Source organism: Myotis lucifugus, unplaced genomic scaffold, assembly GCF_000147115.1.
Source record: "Myotis lucifugus unplaced genomic scaffold, Myoluc2.0 scaffold_35, whole genome shotgun sequence".
NCBI lineage: Eukaryota > Metazoa > Chordata > Mammalia > Chiroptera > Vespertilionidae > Myotis > Myotis lucifugus.
Window position 1 is genome coordinate 3,909,172 of NW_005871083.1, and position 20,606 is coordinate 3,929,777.

A 20,606-nucleotide genomic window follows, 5' to 3' on the forward strand; every position below is an offset into this window, starting at 1 on the left:
TGTAATCACACAAAATACAATTGATAAGGGGCGTTCAAAACCACTCTCGGGCCTCTATAAGGGAGTAGAGAGCGACCCTCAAGTTGATGATGATGATAATGATGATGGATGACGAGGACACGTGGTACACTGAAAAGTACTGCCATTGCATCTCGGAGCTTCACCCACCTAAAGAGGGATCTATTTCCCCCTTCTTGAATCTGGGCTGGCTTTCTGACCGCTTTGACCAATAGGGTGAGACAGAGGTGATCTTGAGCAAGTTCCAGAGCCCAGACTTTAAGAAGCCTTGCAGCTTCTGCCTTCTGCCTCTCAGAACGTTCCTTTGAGACCTCCACGTAAGGAAGCAGGGCTAACAACTGGAGGATGGGAGGCGCCTGGAGGACAGAAGCCACAGCGGCCAGCTGACCACCAGCAGAGGGACTCTCTCAGAATCACGCAAAATAAACAACGTTGCAGTTTTAAGCCCCTATGTTTTAGGGTAGTTTGTTACACAGCAATAGATAACAGAAACCATTATGAGCACAATCAACAACCACCACCATCCATTTAGCAGTTACTATGTGCCAGGCATTCTTCTAATCACCCCTATACTAACTCATTTAATCCTCACAACCATCTTATAAAGGGAATAACATTTTCCCCTATCTATAATAATAAAAGTGTAATATGCTAATTAGACCAGACAGCCGAACGACCTTCCAGATGACCTTCTGGATGAAGCTGGGGCTGTGAGGGCCGAGGCAGCCGCTGTGGCTGCAAGGACTGAGCCCCTTGCATGAATTTCGTGCATCGGGCCTCTAGTTTTATATAGGAGGAGAAACTAAGGTACGGAGAGGTAAAGTAACTTATCTAAGGTCACCCACCAATCAGCATCTGAACTTAGGATGGCCTCTCTCAAGCCGAGGGAAGAAGCCAGATGCATGCTCTCCACCTTTCCTCTGGCCTCTGCAGACCCCATTCTTCTAGAAATCATGTCATTGGCCTAAGTCAGGGGTCCTCAAACTACAGCCCACGGGCCACATGCAAATACAAATATTGTATTTGTTCCCGTTTTGTTTTTTTTACTTCAAAATAAGATATGTGCAGTGTGCATAGGAATTTGTTCATAGTTTTTTTTTAAACTATAGTCCGGCCCTCCAACGGTCTGAGGGACAGTGAACTGGCCCCCTGTTTAAAAAGTTTGAGGACCCCTGGCCTAAGTGATGGGCAGACAAAAGCAGAGCTGGAGGCTGACCCCTGGATTGACATAGAGAGCCAATCCTCACCTTCCAGAGTCAGCAGGAACACTGGGTTAGCAAACACTGAACCAATGCTCCTGAGGGAAATACACGGGTCGGTTCCTGTGAGCCTCTGGTCACGTTTTCAGCCACCGATCAACACATAACCTAACTGTGTGTGTTTCTGCGTAAAGACACCTCATTTCATAAGTACTGTTAATTCATTAACACTGAACTCGCAGCCAACAGCAATATGACCTAGAGCTGTGATGGCGAACCTATGACACGCGTGTCAGAGGTGACACGCGAACTCATTTTTTTGGTTGATTTTTCTTTGTTAAATGGCATTTAAATATATAAAATAAATATCAAAAATATAAATCTTTTTTATACTATGGTTGCAAATATCAAAAAATGTCTATATGTGACACGGCACCAGAGTTAAGTTAGGGTTTTTCAAAATGCTGACATGCCGAGCTCAAAAGGTTCGCCATCACTGACCTAGAGCCTGAACAAAACTGATCTAATACATGTTCTCTTCTCCATAACTCACAGCCTTCTTGTGCTTAGGAACATGGGATAGCATCAGGGGGAGAGGGAACAGGGCATTTTAAACAAAATCACCAACAAAAATGAGAAAAATGCAGCCCGTTAATAGTTTGTGAAAAGGACACGTGTTAAAAGCATGAGAGCAGACACAGAAGGCAGTGGCTGGGAATGCACTTGTAGGACAGCTCAAGCTTTTCACTGTTCTGTGCATGTCCGCAGATGAGATACCTACAAAAGTGCCACAAGACTTGCTCTAGGAGTTACGAGTAACTTTCAGCAAGTAGGCGAATTTGGCAATGTGGCTTCCACGAATAATGAGGCCCGCTGTGGACGCTGAGAGAAAGCAGCGCTCCTGCTGGCGGGGCCAGCCTGTCATGCCACATGCCCTGCTCTACAGACCAGGCCTGCAGAGAAGGACAGAACATGGACAGGGCAAAGGCGGCAGGAAGATGAGCAGAGAGTGGGGGCAGCTCCTGTTTCTGCTCCCGCAGGCCCTGGTTCCTTGGACGCAGTGAGCTACAGAGCATTCTTCTCAGCCACATGTTCCAGTAAATTCTCTTTTTGGCAGAAGCTAGTTTCTGACCCCACGCTAGTCAACAGATCCAGGCTTGTGCACTGGCTGGGGGCAACTGGACCAACAGACACACTCTCTCTGGAATCGGGACAGGTGTCAGAGAAGACGGGGCCATCAGCAGCAGCCAGAGGAGACGGTCACATGCATGTACCTTGGCACCAATAACCAGCGTGTGCATACACAGAGAACGGAGGAAGCAGGGAGTCTCGGAGCAGCCCATTCTGGCCCAAGTGCTTCCTGCCACAGGGCCTAAGTGTCTGTCTCACAGAAACGGACACTGAGACCAGGATGCACATTTATCCAGGAATCACTAGAAGGGGCGGGGCAGTGAGAGGGAGGCAATGCAGTCAGTACCAGGTGACACCACGCCCACTGCCCCTGTGGGCAAACGGGGCTTACCCCACTAGGAACTCTGGGAGCCAGCGAGGGCACTGGGGTATCGACCCAACACCTCCGCATTTGTCCCAGGTCCCCTCCAAAGGCATTCACTCTCCAGGACTGCCCTGCCCCAGAGGCCAAGAGCCCTCAGGCACAGTTGCAGGTGTTGGCAGAGGTTTGCCACAGAGCTCAAGGCAAGCACCAAGAGTGACTACTCGAGGTTCTGTCCCCTGCACAGAACCAAGCAGTCCAATCACCAGCGTGCTGGAGGACACCGAGCCCAGCCCCTGCTTCCTGCACGCTTCCTCCAGAGGCCACACGCTCCCGTCCTCACCTTGTCCAGGTCTGCTCAGAAGTCACCTTCTCAGAGAGGCCTTCCACACCCTGCCCCCTCCCTGACCCGCCCTGTCGCCTGCCAGCTCTCTATTTTCTTCCATATAATTTACTCAATTACAATCTGCAAGACCAGTTGCCAACCTGTGCCACACATCAGCAGACAACCGATTACCAGGTCATAGTGCAGACTCAAGTCTCGACATGCACTGAAGCTGATCAGTGCTACCCGGGACAGGCCACACTTCCAGAAGGTTCTACTAGGACTACTCAGTCATTTGCAGAAGCTGGAAGTGGATGCTCAGGCCCCAGGATCAGGTGCCACACCCAAATCTAGGACAGACACCCAAGCAGATGGCAAAGCCAGCAGACATGCATGATTCCAGTTTTCAGTCTCGGTGGGAAAATAAAGCCACCTGACCTCCGGAAGCGGGCCATGATTCACCATCACGGTCATCAAAGCAGCTGCCACACGGAGAGCACCTGCGCTGCCTGGGGAAGAAGGAAGAATGTGGAGGTAACCAAGGCGGTGGGTGAGTGCAAAAAGAGGAAAGAGGTATATTCTAGAACCCACTATATGGGTCCCATATAGTTCTATATTCTAGAACCCACAGTAGCTCAGGGGTGGGGAACCTTTTTTTTTTATTATTGATATTTTTAGAGAGAGAGGAAGGGAGAGGGATAGAGAGATAGAAACCTCTATAGAGACAGGAACATCATCGATCAGCTGCCTCCTGCACACTCCACACGGGGGATCGAGCCCACGACCCGGGCATGTGCCCTGACGGGGAATCAAACTGTGACCTCTTGGTTCCTAGGTCGATGCTCAACCACTGAGCCACGCTGGCTAAGGACCATTTGGACATTTATAACATCATTCGAAGGCCATACAAAATCAGCCTGCTATATTTGGTCAAACATTTAATTAACTCACCCCCAATGCCTTTGCAGGGCCAGACCGAAAGATTTTGCAGGCCTCATACGGCCTACAGGCTAGACATTCCCCAGCCCTGCTAGTTACTAGCCCAATTTGGCTATTGAGCACTCAAAACTAAATTGGTCCAAACTGAGATGTTTGGTGGGTATCAAACACACACTAGATTTTGAAGACTCGGTCCAAAAACAAGAAGTTTAAATCTCATTAATAACTCTATTTGTCCATGTTGAAATAATACTTTGGATATGCTAAGTTACATAACATTTATTATTAAAATTAATGTCACCTCTTTTTCTTTTTACCTTTTTTGAATGCGGTGTCTAAAAAAATTTTAAACGATACACATGGCTGGCATTGATGGATCACATCTCTCCTTTGGGCAGCACTGACTAGAAGTAGCCCAGGCGGTCTACAGCAGAATGGAGGGGTGGGCAGCAATGTGCCTGGGACGGGAGAAGAGGGAGGGAGGTGTCGGCTCAGATCTTCTGCCCACTTTTTAATTGGATTGCTTGTTTTATTATTGTTGAGTTTTAAGAGTTCTTTTATATTTTGGATACAAGTCTCTTATCAGCCATGTGTTTTGCAAACATTTTCTCCCAGTCTGTGGCTTCTCTTTCCAATCTCTTAATCTACATTTTTTTATGGCAGATGGTGGTTGGGGAAAACGGGCCTGCTATAGTTCCTCTAGGAAGTCTGGTACCCTTGGGCAAGTCACCCAAGCTCACTTGACTCACAGAAAAAGGGTTTAAGTCACAAGTATATTGTGATGACTGGAAACTATACATGACTATCCCGATGCATGATGAATGGTACATATGTGCTTACAGTGCTCAGCACAGTGCTGACTCCTGGCAGGTGCTCAAGAAATGCAAAATGATATGCCTTCCAGGTGCTCCCAAACTTTTAGGAACATGCTCCTGTCCTGGTACCAGCAGTACCTCCCAATTCCATTTCCCCCAACTCCTCTCAGAGGGTGGCTGGCAGCCAAACAATAGGCAGAGGGGCTCGAGTGGGCAGTGAGGAAGTGAGAAGGCATTTCCAGGGCTCCATGAACAGTAAGTAGGGACACCCTGGACCACGGTATCAAACCTTGAAAGCATGGAAAATCTGTGCCATGCTTCACCCTCAGCATAGGGTGAACTTAAACATTTACTAAGAGAACTGAGACAGGCTACCACCTTCAATAACTGATTCCTCTCGCCCCAAAAGGCTGTAATGGTTAAAACTTGTGGTTCTAGACTCCAGCCTGGAATCATGTCCCTACTGACCAGTGGCCACGTGCAGCTGCTCTCGCTAAGCTTCCCAGAGTGCCTCACAGCTGCCATAGTGAGCACCCAATGGCAATGCTACACCAAGGAAAGTGAAAGTAAGATTGGAATGCTGCCCACAGACAGCAAAGGGTCGATGAGAAAACATTGCATCAACTAAGACGCATAAATAATGAGCTCTGTGTAACACAGAACAATGAGCCACCCGGGGAAGTGCAAATCAGAACCACAGTGAGATGCGACTTCACCCCCACTAGTACCGCTATCATCAGAAAGAACGATAATAACAAGTGTTGGCGAGGACAAGCAAAAACTGGAACCTCGTGCAATGCTGGTGGGAATGTAAAATGGTGCAGCCGCTTTGGAAAACAGTCTTGGCAGCTTCTCAAACAACTAAACATAGAGTGACATGTGGCCCAGCAATGCCACCCTTAGGTACATGTCCAAGAGAATGAAAACACAGTCACACAAAATTTGCACACACATGTTTGCAGCAGTATTACTCGTAAGAGCCCAAAAGTAGAAACAACTTAAATGTCTACCAACTGAAGAATGGATAAACAAACTGGTCTATCCATACAGTGGAATATTATTCAGCCATAAAAAGGAATAAAGAACTCATTCATGCTACAACATGGATGAACCTTGGCAACATTATCTATAATAATAAAAGCATAATATGCTAATTAGACTGGATGTCCTTCCGGACAAAGCCACAGCGGACGGGGGCCAGGGCCAAGGCCCTTGTACAAATTTCATGCATCGGGCCTCTAGTATTAAATAAAACAAGTCAGGTACAAAAGGCTGCGTACTGCATGATTCCATTTATGTGAAATGTCCAGGATGAGCAAATCTACAGGCAGAAGGTAGATTCCTCCCTAAAAAAAAAAAAGTTATAGTTCAACAGCACACATTTACTGAGCATCTAACCTACTGGGGGCACCTGATGCCAGACACCAGACGTACAGAGACAAGACACCACTTGCCACAGGAACCAGAGTCCAGTCTTTTCATTCCACCCCTGACTCTGACCGGCAATTCAATGAGCCATATATTTTTTGGAACCAGCTTCAAAATGGAAGGTCATTAATAGCCTTATTCTTTTTTTAAGATTTTTATTATTATTATTGATTTTACAGAGGAAGGGAGAGAGAAGTAGAAACATCAATGAGAAGGGAACCATCAATTGGCTGCCTCCTACACTGTCCTCACCAGGGATTGGACCCACAACCCAGGCATGTGCCCTGACCAGGAATGGAACCATGACCTCCTGGTTCATAGGTCGATGCTCAACCACTGAGCCACACCAACCAGGCAAAAGCCTTATTCTTGAGAAAGGAAAACGACTGCTCAACCACATCCCAGAAGATGGCTGTTCTACTAACACCTGAGCTGAGCAATCGGCATCACTGGAAGGAAATCCCGGCTGTCGCCTTGGAAGTTCCTAGGCTTCCCTCCACATCAAGTTTCTCACCGAGATCAGGAAAATGCCGACTTCATGTGTGCATCGAACGAGGACATGCCAGCAGCCTCGGTCCACAGGACAAGCGTCTACTCTTCCTGCCATCCCAGGTGGTCATGCTATTGTCACGGTGAGAACCACAAGTCTTTAGAGCAATCAGGCTGCTTTCCAGCCTGGACCAGAACAAGTATCAAACCAGGTGGAGAAGGAAGCACAAACCACACTCATAAGACCCTTCGTTTGCGGAAGAATTCTGTATCTGTAACAGCTGGAAAAGCGGACAGACGCCCAGGTGCTGGCAACGGGGGAGGGTGACATGAGTTGGTGCAGCTGTCCTGAGGACAACTGAACACTCTGCCCTGCACAGCCTTTCCTTCCTCCCAGAAGTCCTTTTAGAAATGTATCCTCTGGAAATTACAGGGACGTGCCTAAGCGTTAGCTATGAACACGTGCGTCCCCAGCCCTGGCTGGCATGGCTCAGCTGGTTGGAGTGTCGTCCCATACACTGAAAGATCAAGGGTTCGATTCCTGGTCGGGGGACATGCCTGGGTTGCAGGTTTGATCCTCGGCCCCTGTTGGGGTGCCTATGGGGGCAGCCAATCAATGTTTCTCTCTCACATTGATGTCTCTTTCTCTCTTTCTCCCTTACCCTTTCCCTCTCTCTAGAAATTAATAAACATATCCTCCAGTGAGGATTAAAAAAAAAAATTAAAAGTTCCCGGGATCAATGTGTGACACAGCAAAATAATAAACTATGTAATATCCAAAAATAGGAGATTGGTTAAAAAATAAAACTAAAGTCGAAAACTATAGCCATTTCAAACAAAACAGAAGCATATACTTGGAAAATTTTTCACAACTGGAAACAGCCTAAGTGTCCATAATGAAAAGGACAGATGAATTCTCCAGGTGTACTGAGGCCATTAACAGCAGTCAAAAATGACACTACCCGTAATGATGTGGATACCTCACAAATACATTATATACTAATTATAGAATAAAATGTTTAAGATAAATGTAAAACATATGCATGGGAACAGTAATTATCACATGACACTGGTTTCTCTAGGTAATGAGGGGTATATATGAGGACTTAGCAATATTTATAATATTTTCTTTCTTAAAAACAAACAGCCCTAGCCGGTTTGGCTCAATGGATAGATCATCAGCCCGCAGACTGAAGGGTCTCGGGTTCGATTCCAGTCAAGGGCACATACCTTGGTTATAGGCTCAATCCCTGGGCCAGTCGGGGCACATGCCAGAGGCAACCAATCGATGCGTCTCTCTCACATCAATGTTTCTCTCTCTGTGTCTCCCCCACTCCCTTCTACTCTCTCTAAAAATCAATGGGAAAATGTCCTTAGGTGAGGATTAACAACAACAACATAAAGACCCAAAGCAAATACTATGATTTGTCTAAATTGCTTAGAAGAGTATATTCATTTGCTGTGGCTGCTAAATAAATTACTACAAACTTAAGTGGCTTAAGACAACACAGATTTATCATCTTATAGTTCTGGAGCTCAGACATCCAAAATGGGTCTCACTGGGCTAAAATCAAGTTGTCAGCAGGGCTCTGGGGAGAATCCGTTTCCTTGCCTTTTCCAGCTGCTGGAGGCGCCAGCATCCGTTGGCTCATGGTCCCCCTCCTCCCTCAAAGCCCCTGATTCCATCCCTCTGACCTCTGTTTCTGTCATCACATCTCCTTCTCGGACTCTGACCCTCCACCTTCCCTCCTTCAGGAAGGACCTTGAAATGACATCAGGCCCACTCACTCGCAATCTCAAGGTCATTAACTGAATCGCATCTGCAACAAGCCTTTTACTATATAGCATAATGGAGCCATAGGTTCTGGAGATTAGGAAGTGGACATCTTTCGGGGGGAAGGGGCACCTTTATTTTGACTAATACAGTACATAGAGATGATAATAGTAACAACAACAATAGCAACTGCAGCTAACGCTTACTGAGTGCTGTGGGACACTGAGGCACTATCCCAAAGTGCGCTATGTAACTCGCTTACCTAATCCTCATGAGAATCCAGTGGAGAGGCACCACTATGATCCCACTTTACAGATGGGTACAATGAGAGCTCAATAACTTGGCCATGGTCACAGACATTGTAAGTGTCAGAGCCAGACCCTAGAAGGCTTGCTCTTGAGTACATAGGTGTTTGTTTGTCATCTTAGCTTCTACATTCATCTCAATGTCTAAAATAGCTCACAATAATAATAAAACATGGTCACAATGTGACACAAAATGAAAGGGGCGTATTATTAAAAAGTATTATGAAAGGACTCATTTTATAAAAATGGATCTATGTCTTGCAAAAAAAAATATATCTGGAAAGGTGTACACCAAGTGGGTAGGGGGGAGAGGAAAAGGAAAGGGGTTGTTATCCTACCCAGTTGTAGCTAAAATGTTTCTACTAATGAATACATGTTACTTCTGCAACGAGAAGAAACTAAAAGTTGTTCTAATTAGGGGAAATAAAACAAGGTCGGATCAGGCCAGCTCAGGGCTGCCTTAAACAGGAAATCAGCACAAGGTTCATACTTGGCCACCCCGGCTTGGGTCCTCCTTGCCTCCCCAGGGACACAGGTCCTCCTCCAGCCAGTCCCCGGGCCAGTGGGGGGCGGGGGGCGCTGCTCCCATCAGCAGGGGCTGGCAGCAGGCCAGGAGTGGCCCGGAGTGGCCAGGCTGTGCTCACTGTCCTTTGCTAGTCTGCATTTCACAAATTAGCCAGTTCCCATGGTTTTCTCTGTCAGAACAGAATCCTTCTTCGCAGGCACAGACATTGCACCCCCAAACCCAGTCCCACTGTGGCCACCAGGACAACTCATATAAGATGAAAGCAGCACCTCACAGCTTCCTCCCCACTGTGCCAGGAGGGTGCAGAAGGCCTCGTGTGCCCTAAACAGACATCACCACTGATTCTGTTTACAAAACTTCACCACTGCCCTGTTGACGCTCCTCCTCCAAGTCCAGGCCTCCCCGGACTCGACTCGCAGAAGGGAAAAGGCATTGCTCCAACCCAAGGGACCTTAACTCCAATCGGACCCTTACCCCCAGGCCCAGTACAGCAGGAGGAGGGAGCGTCTACACGTATGGGCTCTGCCACACCTCCAGTGCCCGCAAATGCAGGCTCTGGCAAGCCCTCGGGGCAGCATGAGCGCCAGGCACCCTGCCAAGTACACGTTACATGCATTTACAAACTGAATGCTCACAAGATCCGACAGGGTAGCTCCGTCATTACCCCATCTCACAGATGAGTAAACTGAGGCACAAAGAGGCTAAGAGGCAGAGTGGATTGCCCAGATACTTCTGTGTCTGGAGAGAAAGAGGGGGCAGAGGCAGAGAGGGCATCCAATCCTTTCCCTGAAGCATCCACTGTGGGGCGGGCATAGCCTAGCTGCTGGGGACCCTCCTCGGTGAGAGAACAGGTGGGTCCCTGACTCCCAGAGCCCAGAGTCTGGGACGAGGACCCTGAGGACCTGGCCAGGCACTGCCAGGGGACAGGAAAGTCGCCACCAGGATTTCTGGCTCCCACTTCACACTGCACTGCACTTAAGTCTCTTCCAGGACAAAGCAAGACCCACCGCTTTGCTAGTCTGATAGGCGAAAATGCACGCTAAGGTAGAGGAGTGGAGGGGCAGGCGGTGGGAGCGATCTCCTCTCCAAAGGGATGCACCAAGGATACCTCCTAACAGCGCCCTCCTCTAGTTAGCCATCCGGGAGAGACCTGACTTACACCACCTATCCAGGAACCTCTAGTTACACACAGTGGGACACACCTGCATTCCAGAGCCTGGCACTGCTGCAAGGGACAGAGGTTCCTGCGCCCTGCCCTCTGGCTTCTCAGAGCTGGATGTGCCCACACTCCCACTGCCTCTCCTCCCCTCACGACGGCCAGATGGAGTTCTGGGCTGGGACACCTACTTCCCCAAAGCCAGACTGAAAGAGACCCGAGTCCATGCCCCGCAGCCAGGGGTGTGCAGGACTGGACCAGCCATAGCCAACTGGACCTGGACCTGGTCCTCCAAAGGGGAGGCCTGGCTGCTTGGAGTAGAGATTTCAAGGGGATATGGGAGAGAGGCGAGAGGCATAATAGCAAGAACAAACCTTACCTAGTATTCCCCAGGCACCTTTCTAAATGATTTGCCTACAGGAACTCATCTGATCCTCCTAACAACCCTACAAGGTGGGTCCATCATTCTTCCCATTTTACCGGTAAGGAAACGGAGGCACGTAGAAGTAAGTCTCTTGTCCGAGATCACACAGCTAATAAGCCACAGAGTCAAATCCAAGCAGGCTGGCTCTGTTTCCCACACTTACCAGTACCCTACACTGCCTCTGTCGCCCTACGACCCAAGCCAAGTCCAGTGCAGCCAGGAAATAAGGTGACGCTTGGAATACACTTAAATTCCTTTACAACAAACTCCAACTTATCCACACAGCTGTGGGCAAATGGATACCTCAATGGCCCCGCTCACCCCACTGCCCCCATCCGCTATGGCTGCTGTAACAATGTACCACAAATGGGTGGCTTAACAACAGAAATCCATCGCCTCACAGTTCTGGAGGCTGGAAGTCCAACCTTGAGGCGTCGGCAGGGTTGGTTCCTTCTGAAGGCGGGGAGGATGTGTTCCGTGCCTCTCTCCAGCGGCTGGTGATGGCTGGCAATCTTTGGTGTTCCTTAGCTCGCAGATGCTTCACTCCAATCTCCACATCCGCCATCACATGGCCTTCGCTCCGTGTGTGTGTGTGTGTGTGTGTGTGTGTGTGTGTGTGTGTGGTTATAAGGGCACCACTCATACTGGAATAGGGGGTCCCACCCTACACCAGCATGACCTCCTCTTAACTAATTACATCTGCAATAACCCAATTTCCAAATAAGGCCATTCTGAGGTGCTAGGGGTTAGGGCTTCAATATATGAATTGGGGCGGGGGGGGGGGTTGATTCATATATTGGATTGGAATGGGTGATTCAACCCATTATAGGGGCCCACGAGCCCTGAAGAAGCCAGACTATGTTCTCCAACAGGAGATGCCCTCTAACCTGCCCCCTCACCAAAGCTGACCAGAGAGGACTCTGGCCTCAAAACAGCCAATCCCCGTGCACTGGCTCAAAAGATCTGGCCAATCAGAGGCCTCTCTCAGGAGTCCATCCTTGGGAGGCCTGGAAGCCAAAGCCTTAGCTGTTGGGGCCACACAGGGAGTTAAGGCGGAGAGAGGCTTTGCTGGGAAGGGCCAAGCCATGGCTGCGAGGAAACCTAAGAGGGCAGACGAGGCCAGTCTATGAAGAGATGTCACTGCCAGTTGCTCTTGTCTCAGACAGGATGGAAGAAACCTCAGTGCCACCACCTTCCCTTCCCCTGAGGCCCAGGGGTAAGGCTATTCATCTTCCTAGATTCATACAAGACCTCCCAAATCCCTACAATTATCTATTCTTTAGCATCAGTGGGGCTCCTGCAGCCACCTCTGCACCCTCCAAAGTGAGCAGCTATGGAAGCGCCTGGGAGATGCCCCTAAACCCATTTCTTATTTTTCCCAGCATCCTCTGCAGCTAGTCACAGGCCAAGTTCTGCTCAATGGAAGGTGGAAACCTCTACCTTCAGTCCTGGCTCATAAAACCCTGCTAAGCCATCTTCTATGCTTCCTCTACCCCCACTTGCTTGCTGGACAGAGGATCCTGACGTGGCCTCAGGTGCCTTTGGGGTCGGTGATGCCACCAGCCAGCAGAGTCCCCCCCCCCCAATCCCAGTGGATCATGACTTGAGTGACAGAGTTGGATCGTATCACTGAGGCATGTGTCACTGCAGTTAGCTTGCCTGGCTAATGCGGAAGCTTTATTCCTGTGCCCGCTGCCTGGAACGCTTCTCCCCAGAGCTTCCCATGGCCTCCTTCTCCTCCTCCCGCCTTCAAATCTCAACTCAAATATCACCTTCAGAGGGGCTTTTCTGATGCCTGCCCAATTAAAACAGTGTTCCTCCCTGGTCCTCCTTGTCACGGTGCCATTCCTTTCCGTCCTGGCATCCATCACAATCCAAAATGAATGAATGAGTATCTTTTCCCATCTTCCCTATGAGACGGTAAGCTCCTCTAGGGAGCTCACTGTCCTGTTCCCTTCATCCCCAGTGACAAACATAATACCCGACACACACCAAGTCCTCTTTGAGTATTTGCTGAATCAGCAAAGGAACAAAGTCTAAGATCAAGTACCCGTGGACCAGGACAGCAGACAACCCTGGAAGGACCACAGAGACAGATTCCTCAACCACCCAGCATACAAGTAGGTCTGTCTCAACGTCAGGAATAAACAGTTCTGTGTTCACACCAGCAGGCTCCAACGTAAAGAGTGTATATCCCAGAAGGGGAGCTGGACAATCCATTGGGTGCAGCAAGGAAAATCACTATATAAATGGAAGTTCTACTATTCATCTCACCCTTTCTATAGTGCCATTCCCCTCTATGTTTGATAACGGTGACGATAACGCTGAGGGCCAGGGGGACAAGAGCAGCACATACTTGAGCACCTGCCTCCAGGGCGCCCGGCCGGCCCGTCTGAAAGCAGTTACATGTATCACTTCATTGAAGCCTCACCAGAGCCTAGGGAGGCAGGTTCTCTTGTTATCCTCATTCTCTAGATGTGGAAATGGAGGCACAAGGAGGTGACCTGAGCCGTCCAAGGTCACACCCCAACTAAGTGGGAGGCCTAGCACGGGAGCCCAGCACTCGGGCTCAGGGTCTGTGCTGCCATAGACCATCGCTGCACAGCCAAGACTGACAGATACGTGAGTTTACAGCCCCTGGGACACTGGCTGATCTTACTTCTGATGGATGTGTGAGTAGAGGAGCCTGGGACCACTTTGTACTTTCACAGAGTAGATTTCTTCTTCTTTTTTTTTCTTTCTTTCTTTTTAGATTTTTTTTTTAAAAAATTTTATTGATTTCAGAGAGGAAGAGAGAGGGAGAGAGAAATAGAAACATCAATGATGAGAGAGAATCATTGATTGGCTGCCTCCTGCATGCCCCCCACTGGGGATCGAGCTCACAACCTAGGCATGTGTCCTTGACCAGAATCGAACCTGGGACCCTTCAGTCCACAGGCCAACACTATCCACTGAGCCAAACCGGCTAGGGCTTAGATTTCTTTTTAGACAGGAGATGCCAGTGAGAAAAAAAATCTGCTTTATACTAGTTTGAAGACATTTTGATAAAATAACAAATTTCAAAAATACTCATTGATTCATGGATAAGAAGCCCAAGCATGGGTTTCAGAATTGGCTGAGAGGCCTCACGACCCCATTTCACCACCTGGCTCTGCTCCCGCTGGTCCACGCTGCCATGTCCGTGGTCTCCTGGCACCTGTGCCTCCCGCTGACCAGGGCACCTCTGGCGCCTCCCTCCTCTGGCATCGCCAGCGCCCGGCCGAGCGTGTCCCCTGCACGCCGCGGGGATGGCTGCACTGGCCTCCTGTGTGACCAAGTGTGAGCGCTGCGGCTCCCGGGCCCCATCAGCGTGCTTCTCTGTCACACAGAACTGAAAGGTCTCCGAGAGGATGCAGGAGCAGGAGGACGATATGAGACTCTGGAGGCAGACAGAACGAGAGAAACTGTAGCTCTGCCCCTTCCTGAATGTGTGGCCTTGGGCATGTCATGTCGCCCAGTCTCCCTGGGACTCAGCTTCCTCAAAGTAAAAGCGGGATGGTCGCTGTCTCGCAGGGTCAGCGTGAGCATCCACTACAGGTGGCTGCTGCTGCTGCTACTATCACTATCATCATCATCATCATCATCATCAGACAGGCAAGCCAAGAGCCCGAGACCAAGGACACAGAACTGCTCTGGCTTTGAGCATTCCTCATTCGGGGCAGCCACATCTGGCTCAAAAGGAGCAGACAGAGAAGTGCCCGTGAAAACTTCAGGAGAAAAGCCTATTCGGTCGAGACAGATGCCATCCAAGCCCTCAGACGTGGCTTATCACCACACCAACCAGACTCCACAAACAGGCGGCACCGAGGTGGCTCCTGGGACACATTCCAGGCCCCACAAATGGACGAGACGCAGGAGGGCCCCGAAGTTCAACTCAGAAAGGCCCCGAGCAGGCGGCTCTGCACGGAGTCTGCTCAGCTGGTCCCCGGGAGGAAAGGAAAACTTCCGGCAGCACTTCCAGAGACGCTCAGGGAGCCAGACTCTCAGGGAGGGACCCTCACTGTGTTCTGTTCCAGTTGTGCAGTTTCCCACATATAAAAAGTACACAGAATGAACCCCTTTCATTTCACCAGTAAGTCAGGAACTATATTATCTCACTCGTCACACACCTAGTGAAGGGCAAAGCAGGGGTTTGAGCCCAGAGTCCAGGTGTGCTCAGGGTCGCTGGCCCCCAGGTGGTCACCATCAGTGTCTTCCCTCTCTGGATGGGCATGCGTGCCACTTTCTCTCCACGAGGAAATTCTCCATTCTTCTTATTTTTTTAATCCTCACCTGAGGATGTGTTTTTATGGATTTTAGGGAGAGAGGAAGGCAGAGGGAGGGAGAGAAACATCGATCCGTTGCCTCGAGTACATGACCTGACCAGGGATAGAATGGAAATTCCCCATTCATGAACCTGAGCCGCCGCGGTGACCTGAGCGGGTGCAGGTGGCTGGGGCCTCTGAGGCTCAGGCCTGCAGCCCCTGCCCGGACCCCTGGAAACACACCCTGGGGGCCACCAGGAGCCAAGTCCCAAGTGCAGCTCCCCCAGACCATCGGTCGGTCAACCATCCGGCTGAGCCCAGTCCTCCAGCCTTACCACCAAGGCAGCGGACATGTGAGCAAAGATTCTGGAAACTACCAGCCCAGAGGAAATACCCATTCACCCCAGCCCGAGCTGCAAAGAATGGAAGAATTAACCAGCCCAAACCTCCGATTCACACATCTCCTCGCTCACATGCAATGGCTGCCACTGAGCCCACTCGGGATGGCCCTCCTGCTGGCCTCCGGGCAAGCCTCTCCCTGGACTCCCCACACAGGCAGCTGCCCCGCTGCGAGGCCTCTCCCACTTCCCATCACCGGCCCTGCCCGATGGACAGAGCCGGCCCTCCTCACAGGCACCCCGTGCAGACAGACCCTCACTGTGGCGGCAACACGCAATCCCGCCATGGCTGGTGGCTGAGTCTGCTTCCCCTCCAGGGCCGGGACCCCATCCCCCCTCAGCAGAGTCTAGGTCCCAACAGGATAGCAAATATGGGCCAAACTCACCAAACAGCTCCGCCACGACAGGGTCCAGAGAGAAGCCCTATAGGCCCAGGGCTGCTTTATGGCTCTAAACTAGTCAGCACATGGCCCGGACCGGAGTGTCTCCACCTTGGCACACGGACACTTGGTCCTGAAATTCGTTTGTAGTGGGGCTGTCCGTGCATTGTAAGGTGTTTAGCCGCATCCCTGGCTTTGACTCACTCCCTAGATGCGACGAGCATCCTCCCCCTCCATTATCACAACTAAAAATGTCTACAGACGTTTGCCTGGTGGAGAGAACCCCGCACTGCTCTAGACAGTGGGATCTGCGTGTGTCTAGTCTAGCCTCATCCAGGCCCACACGGAGGGTGCGACACCTGCCAGAAGTCACATGCCACATGCCCCACAACCACACGCATGCTCCCTCATGCCAGCCTGCCCCTTGCAGACCTCACAGTTGCCTGCAGTCCCTGCTAATTAGGGCCCTTGAAGAACACTGCAGCTTGGGGGAGGGGGGTGTCCCCTCAGGGCATCTCACTGACAACAGGAGGCTGAAAACATGGCCCTAAGAGTCCCCATTCCAGGGCCCATGGCCTGCTCGCTCATTCCTAAGCTCTTTACCCCAGAATTGGCTTTTCCTGTCTCGTTACAAACACACCAACTCAGCCGCCTCACACAGGACCGCCAGAGCATGATCGAAACAAAAACACAAATGCGACCACATCACCCTCTTCTCGAAACCCTTCAGTGGATCCCACCAGACGTCCAAACACCTGAGCCAGACGGCCACCCGCAGAGCTGGCCGCCACTCGTTACAACGACGGCAAAAGTAACAGCAGCAGCGCCCGAGGGTCCAATGCTCACCCCGTGCGACTGCGTTGAACCCTTCTGGCATATTTCCTCCTTCATTCATTCCCAGCTATCACTGTGTGGAGCGGACGCCTATATTATTCCCATTCTATAGATACGGGAATTCAATCTCAGGAAGCAGATGTAACTTGCCCCCAGGCACACAGCAAAGCTCACCAAACACTGCTGGACTCAGTGGCACAACGTAGGCTCCGCAGGAGGTGAGTCTCATCTAATCACTGCTGTGTCTCGGGTACCTAGAACAGGCCTGGCAGAGCAGGCATTCAAAAATGGGAGGGAGAGAGGGAGGGAGGGAGGGAGGGAGGGGTTGGAAGAAGGTTGCAAACAGTATATGTCAAACCTAGCTGTTACCATGATCACCTGGGAGTCTATTAACTACAACGCTCAGTCCCAGCCAACCTGGGCAGTGACACCACCCTTAGTCACCCCAGGGAGAAGGGGGAATTGCTTTCAGTTAACTGAGAGGGAGAACCACCTGGCAATGATTTCAGGAGCCAAATCCTGTCTGGTGCCCCTCAGCACGGGCTTCAGGAGAAGGTTCCAGCAGCCTATACATTTGAAAGCCCCCAGGTGTTTCTCATGGTCAGCAGGACCCGTCCACTCAGCGTGGCACACCTGTATTTACTGTCAGTGCCCCTGCAGCCCGCCCCCGCCCTCCCCCCTCCCTCCCCCTGCAGCTGCGACAGGTTTCTGAGCCACCGGAGAGGTCCAGTGTGGCCAAAGCAAACAAAGATGAGAAGCAAGTTGGCTGCTTCCACATACTTTCAAGGCAGGGCTTCGGGCTCTGGGCCAACCGAGGCCTCCTTGGCTCCGAAGCCAGGAGCAACCTTTGGGAAGCTGTTCAATCTCACTCGTGACAAGAGAAATCAAATGAAGAATGACACCAAGCTACCTGAGTCTACCTGTGACTGGCTCAGTTCAGACCCGCATCACGGTGTGGAGGAAGGCGTGGGGTACAGGTCCGCTCACACCCGCATGGGCTGCTGTGGGTGCTGACAAACTCCCAAGTTAAAATACTCTTTAACTCGGAAATCACGCTTACAGGAAGTTCTCCTTCGGATATCCCCATACATGTACAGGACAGAATAATGCACAGATAACCCTCATGCACGGCGGGTGGGAATGTAAAATGGTGCAGCCACTTGGAAAACAGTCTGGCAGTTCCTAAAATGATTAAACACCGACAACACTCCTAGGCACACGCCCAATCGAAATGAAAGCATACATCCACACGGGAACATCAGCGCCCATGGCAGCACTTCCTAATCGCCAAACAGTAGAAACAACTCAGTGAATGAGTGGATACACAAATTGTGGGAAATCCATGCGAAGGGATATTATTCAGCCATAAAAAGGAAAGAGGAGCTGACACATGCCACAAGGTGGACCAACCTTGAAAACATGATGCCGAGTGGAAGGAGCCAGACGCAAAAGGTCATGATTCTAGGGAAAGGAAATGTCCAGGTCAGGGAAATCGAGAGAAGCAGAAAGTAGATGAGTGGTTGCTTAGAGCAGGGAGAGGACAGGGAACAGAGGGTGATGCCTAATGGGTTCGGGGAGTCTTTCTGAGGTGATGGAAATGTTCTAAAATTGAGTATGGTGGTGGTTGCACATATCTGTGAATATACTAAAAACCACTGAGTTGTTAATTTTAGTTGTTAATTTTAAATGAATGAATTATATGGTATATGAATCATAAAATTAAAAGAAAGGGAAGGGGCAGGGGAAGAGGATGAGGAATAGGAAGGGGAAGAGGAAGAATGCAAATATAGCAAAAGACCAGGAACAGTCTATGTCCCTCTCTAGGGGTTACACTGTTACCTGCAGCCAGAATGCTTTGGGGCCCTGAAATAAGGCAGATCAATGTGCTGATAACAAACCACCTCCAAAATAATTATTGAATCTAAAACAAAGAAACCACGGTGCAGAAATGTATGCAGTAGGTACCCACTTGTGTAAAAAACGTGACACACATTCACAAGCATAGAGTATTTCTGGAAGATAAACTTGATAATGAGCTTGCCTATGAAGCATGGGATGAGGGATGAAGAAGAGAGATATTTATTTATGAATTTTTTTTGTTTTTTTCCCCCAAGTGTACATTTCAATTTTTCAATTAAAAAGTAGTCAAGCTCTGGCCACTGCTACTCAGTGGTTAGAGTATCGGCCCATGCCCCAAAGGGTAGTGGGTTCGATTTCCGGTCAAGGGCATGTATCTGAGTTATGGGTTACAACCCCAGCCCCAGTCTGGGTTTGTGCCGGAGGCAACCAATCAATGTGTCGCTCTCACATCAATATTTCGCTCTCTCTCTCTCTCTCCTCCGCTCCTCTGTCCAACTGTCTCTAAAGATCCATGGAAAAAATATCCTCAGGTGAGGATTAACATTTTTTTAAAATAGTCAATTAAAAAATGCAAATTAAAGCAAGTCTCTGCAACTGAAACTTGCTTAAGTCTCCTCACTCTGTTCAAAAAAAACAAACAAATAATAAAAACAAAAACAGTCTTAGAAACTTTAGGAACTGAGCCAATTGCCTAATCTAAAGGGGGTGGGGAAGGCAAGACACCTCCACCAGGACCAGAATCTCATCTGAAAGCTGCAGAACATGCTCTGTCCACATGAGCTGAAGTAAAGGTCTCTCACTCTGTGGTTTGCAGTGACATGAAACAGACGTGTATCTGGCTACCAAGCTATGAGTTTCCACAAACTCTGGCCTGTTAGACCCTAGGAGGGCAGAGAACTTAACCATCGACAGGAACCCAATGGCCCTGATGCTGTCCTAACTGAGCACCCCCCTGCTAGCCCAGGTGAGCCGTCTGGGTGTCATTTCCAAGTTGGCCTTTGAAGAAACTGGCTGAACTTCCCCCACCTGCTCTAAGCCCATCAGAGACCCAGACAAAGTGGCCACATTTCCATTTTTAGAACAGAAGAAGGTATCAAAACAACAACTGCAGTGGCAAGTGAAGGCAGGAAGGTGAGGAGCCGCCCAGGCCAGGCCGCAGGGAAGGCAGGCCACACTGCCCTGCCCAGCAGGTACTCACAGAAGCCCTCGATCTTGTCGGCCGTCTTACTCCAGGCCACCTGCCGCGTCTCCATGATCACCTGGACGGTCCTGCGCTCCGGGGTGGACTTGCGGAAGCTGAACACGGTCATCACGGTGCCCAGCTCCAGGGCTCTCTTGATCTGACTCTTCTCATATTCCGGGAGGGCGTCCACGTTGACCATGGTGGTCATTGTTGGCCACGCCAGGGAGGAGGAGGAGTGAGGAACAGCGAGGCTGGAGGGCAGGACAGAGGAGTGTGAATGGCTTTAGTTAACCGAGGGGGATTTAGTTAACAGGACTTGGACTTCCAGAGCCAACTCCTGTCTCATGAGAATGAGTTTTAGGAGAAGATCCTCCTGGCAGCGAATAGCTGGCTGCTCAGACCCACACAGGACACACACAGGTTTAAATGGAAGTGGAGGTGTGGGAGGACACCCCTGACCTCAATGCCCAACCGTCACCCAGGCTTTGAATAACCAAATCGCCCCAGCCTGGCCGGGAGCCCCTCCCTCCCCACACACTTTCATGCTGTAGAATATTTGAATAGTCAAAGCAGCCCAGGCTGGCTCCCAGCCCTCATCCCCAACATCCTTTTCTATCCTCCCGAGAAATTTCTAACCATCCCTTTATTTCCTACATGAAGTTGGAAACAGAAGAAAGCAAAACTTCAGAATGTGTCCATGGAGACCTCTGCACAGAAATGGGGCCAACAGGGCAGAAAACCTCGGGGCCCGGCAGCCTCAAGTTCAAGTGCCGGTATA

The 20,606-nt window shown here is 50.1% G+C and overlaps 1 protein-coding gene across 2 annotated transcripts in view; it reads right to left on the reverse strand.

Moving 5' to 3' along the window:
* Positions 1-20,270, reverse strand: part of PLCG2 (phospholipase C gamma 2) — a 135,269-nt gene extending 114,999 nt beyond the window's left edge. Inside the window, exon 1 of one of the 2 annotated variants that reach the window (XM_006087041.2) lies at positions 19,844-20,270. In XM_006087041.2, coding sequence (XP_006087103.1) covers positions 19,844-20,036 — 193 coding nt within the window. In that variant the 5' untranslated portion in view covers positions 20,037-20,270. The remainder of the gene's footprint in view (positions 1-19,843) is intronic. The other variant, XM_014454317.2, reaches the window with a different exon arrangement.
* Positions 20,271-20,606: the final 336 nt, after the last annotated feature.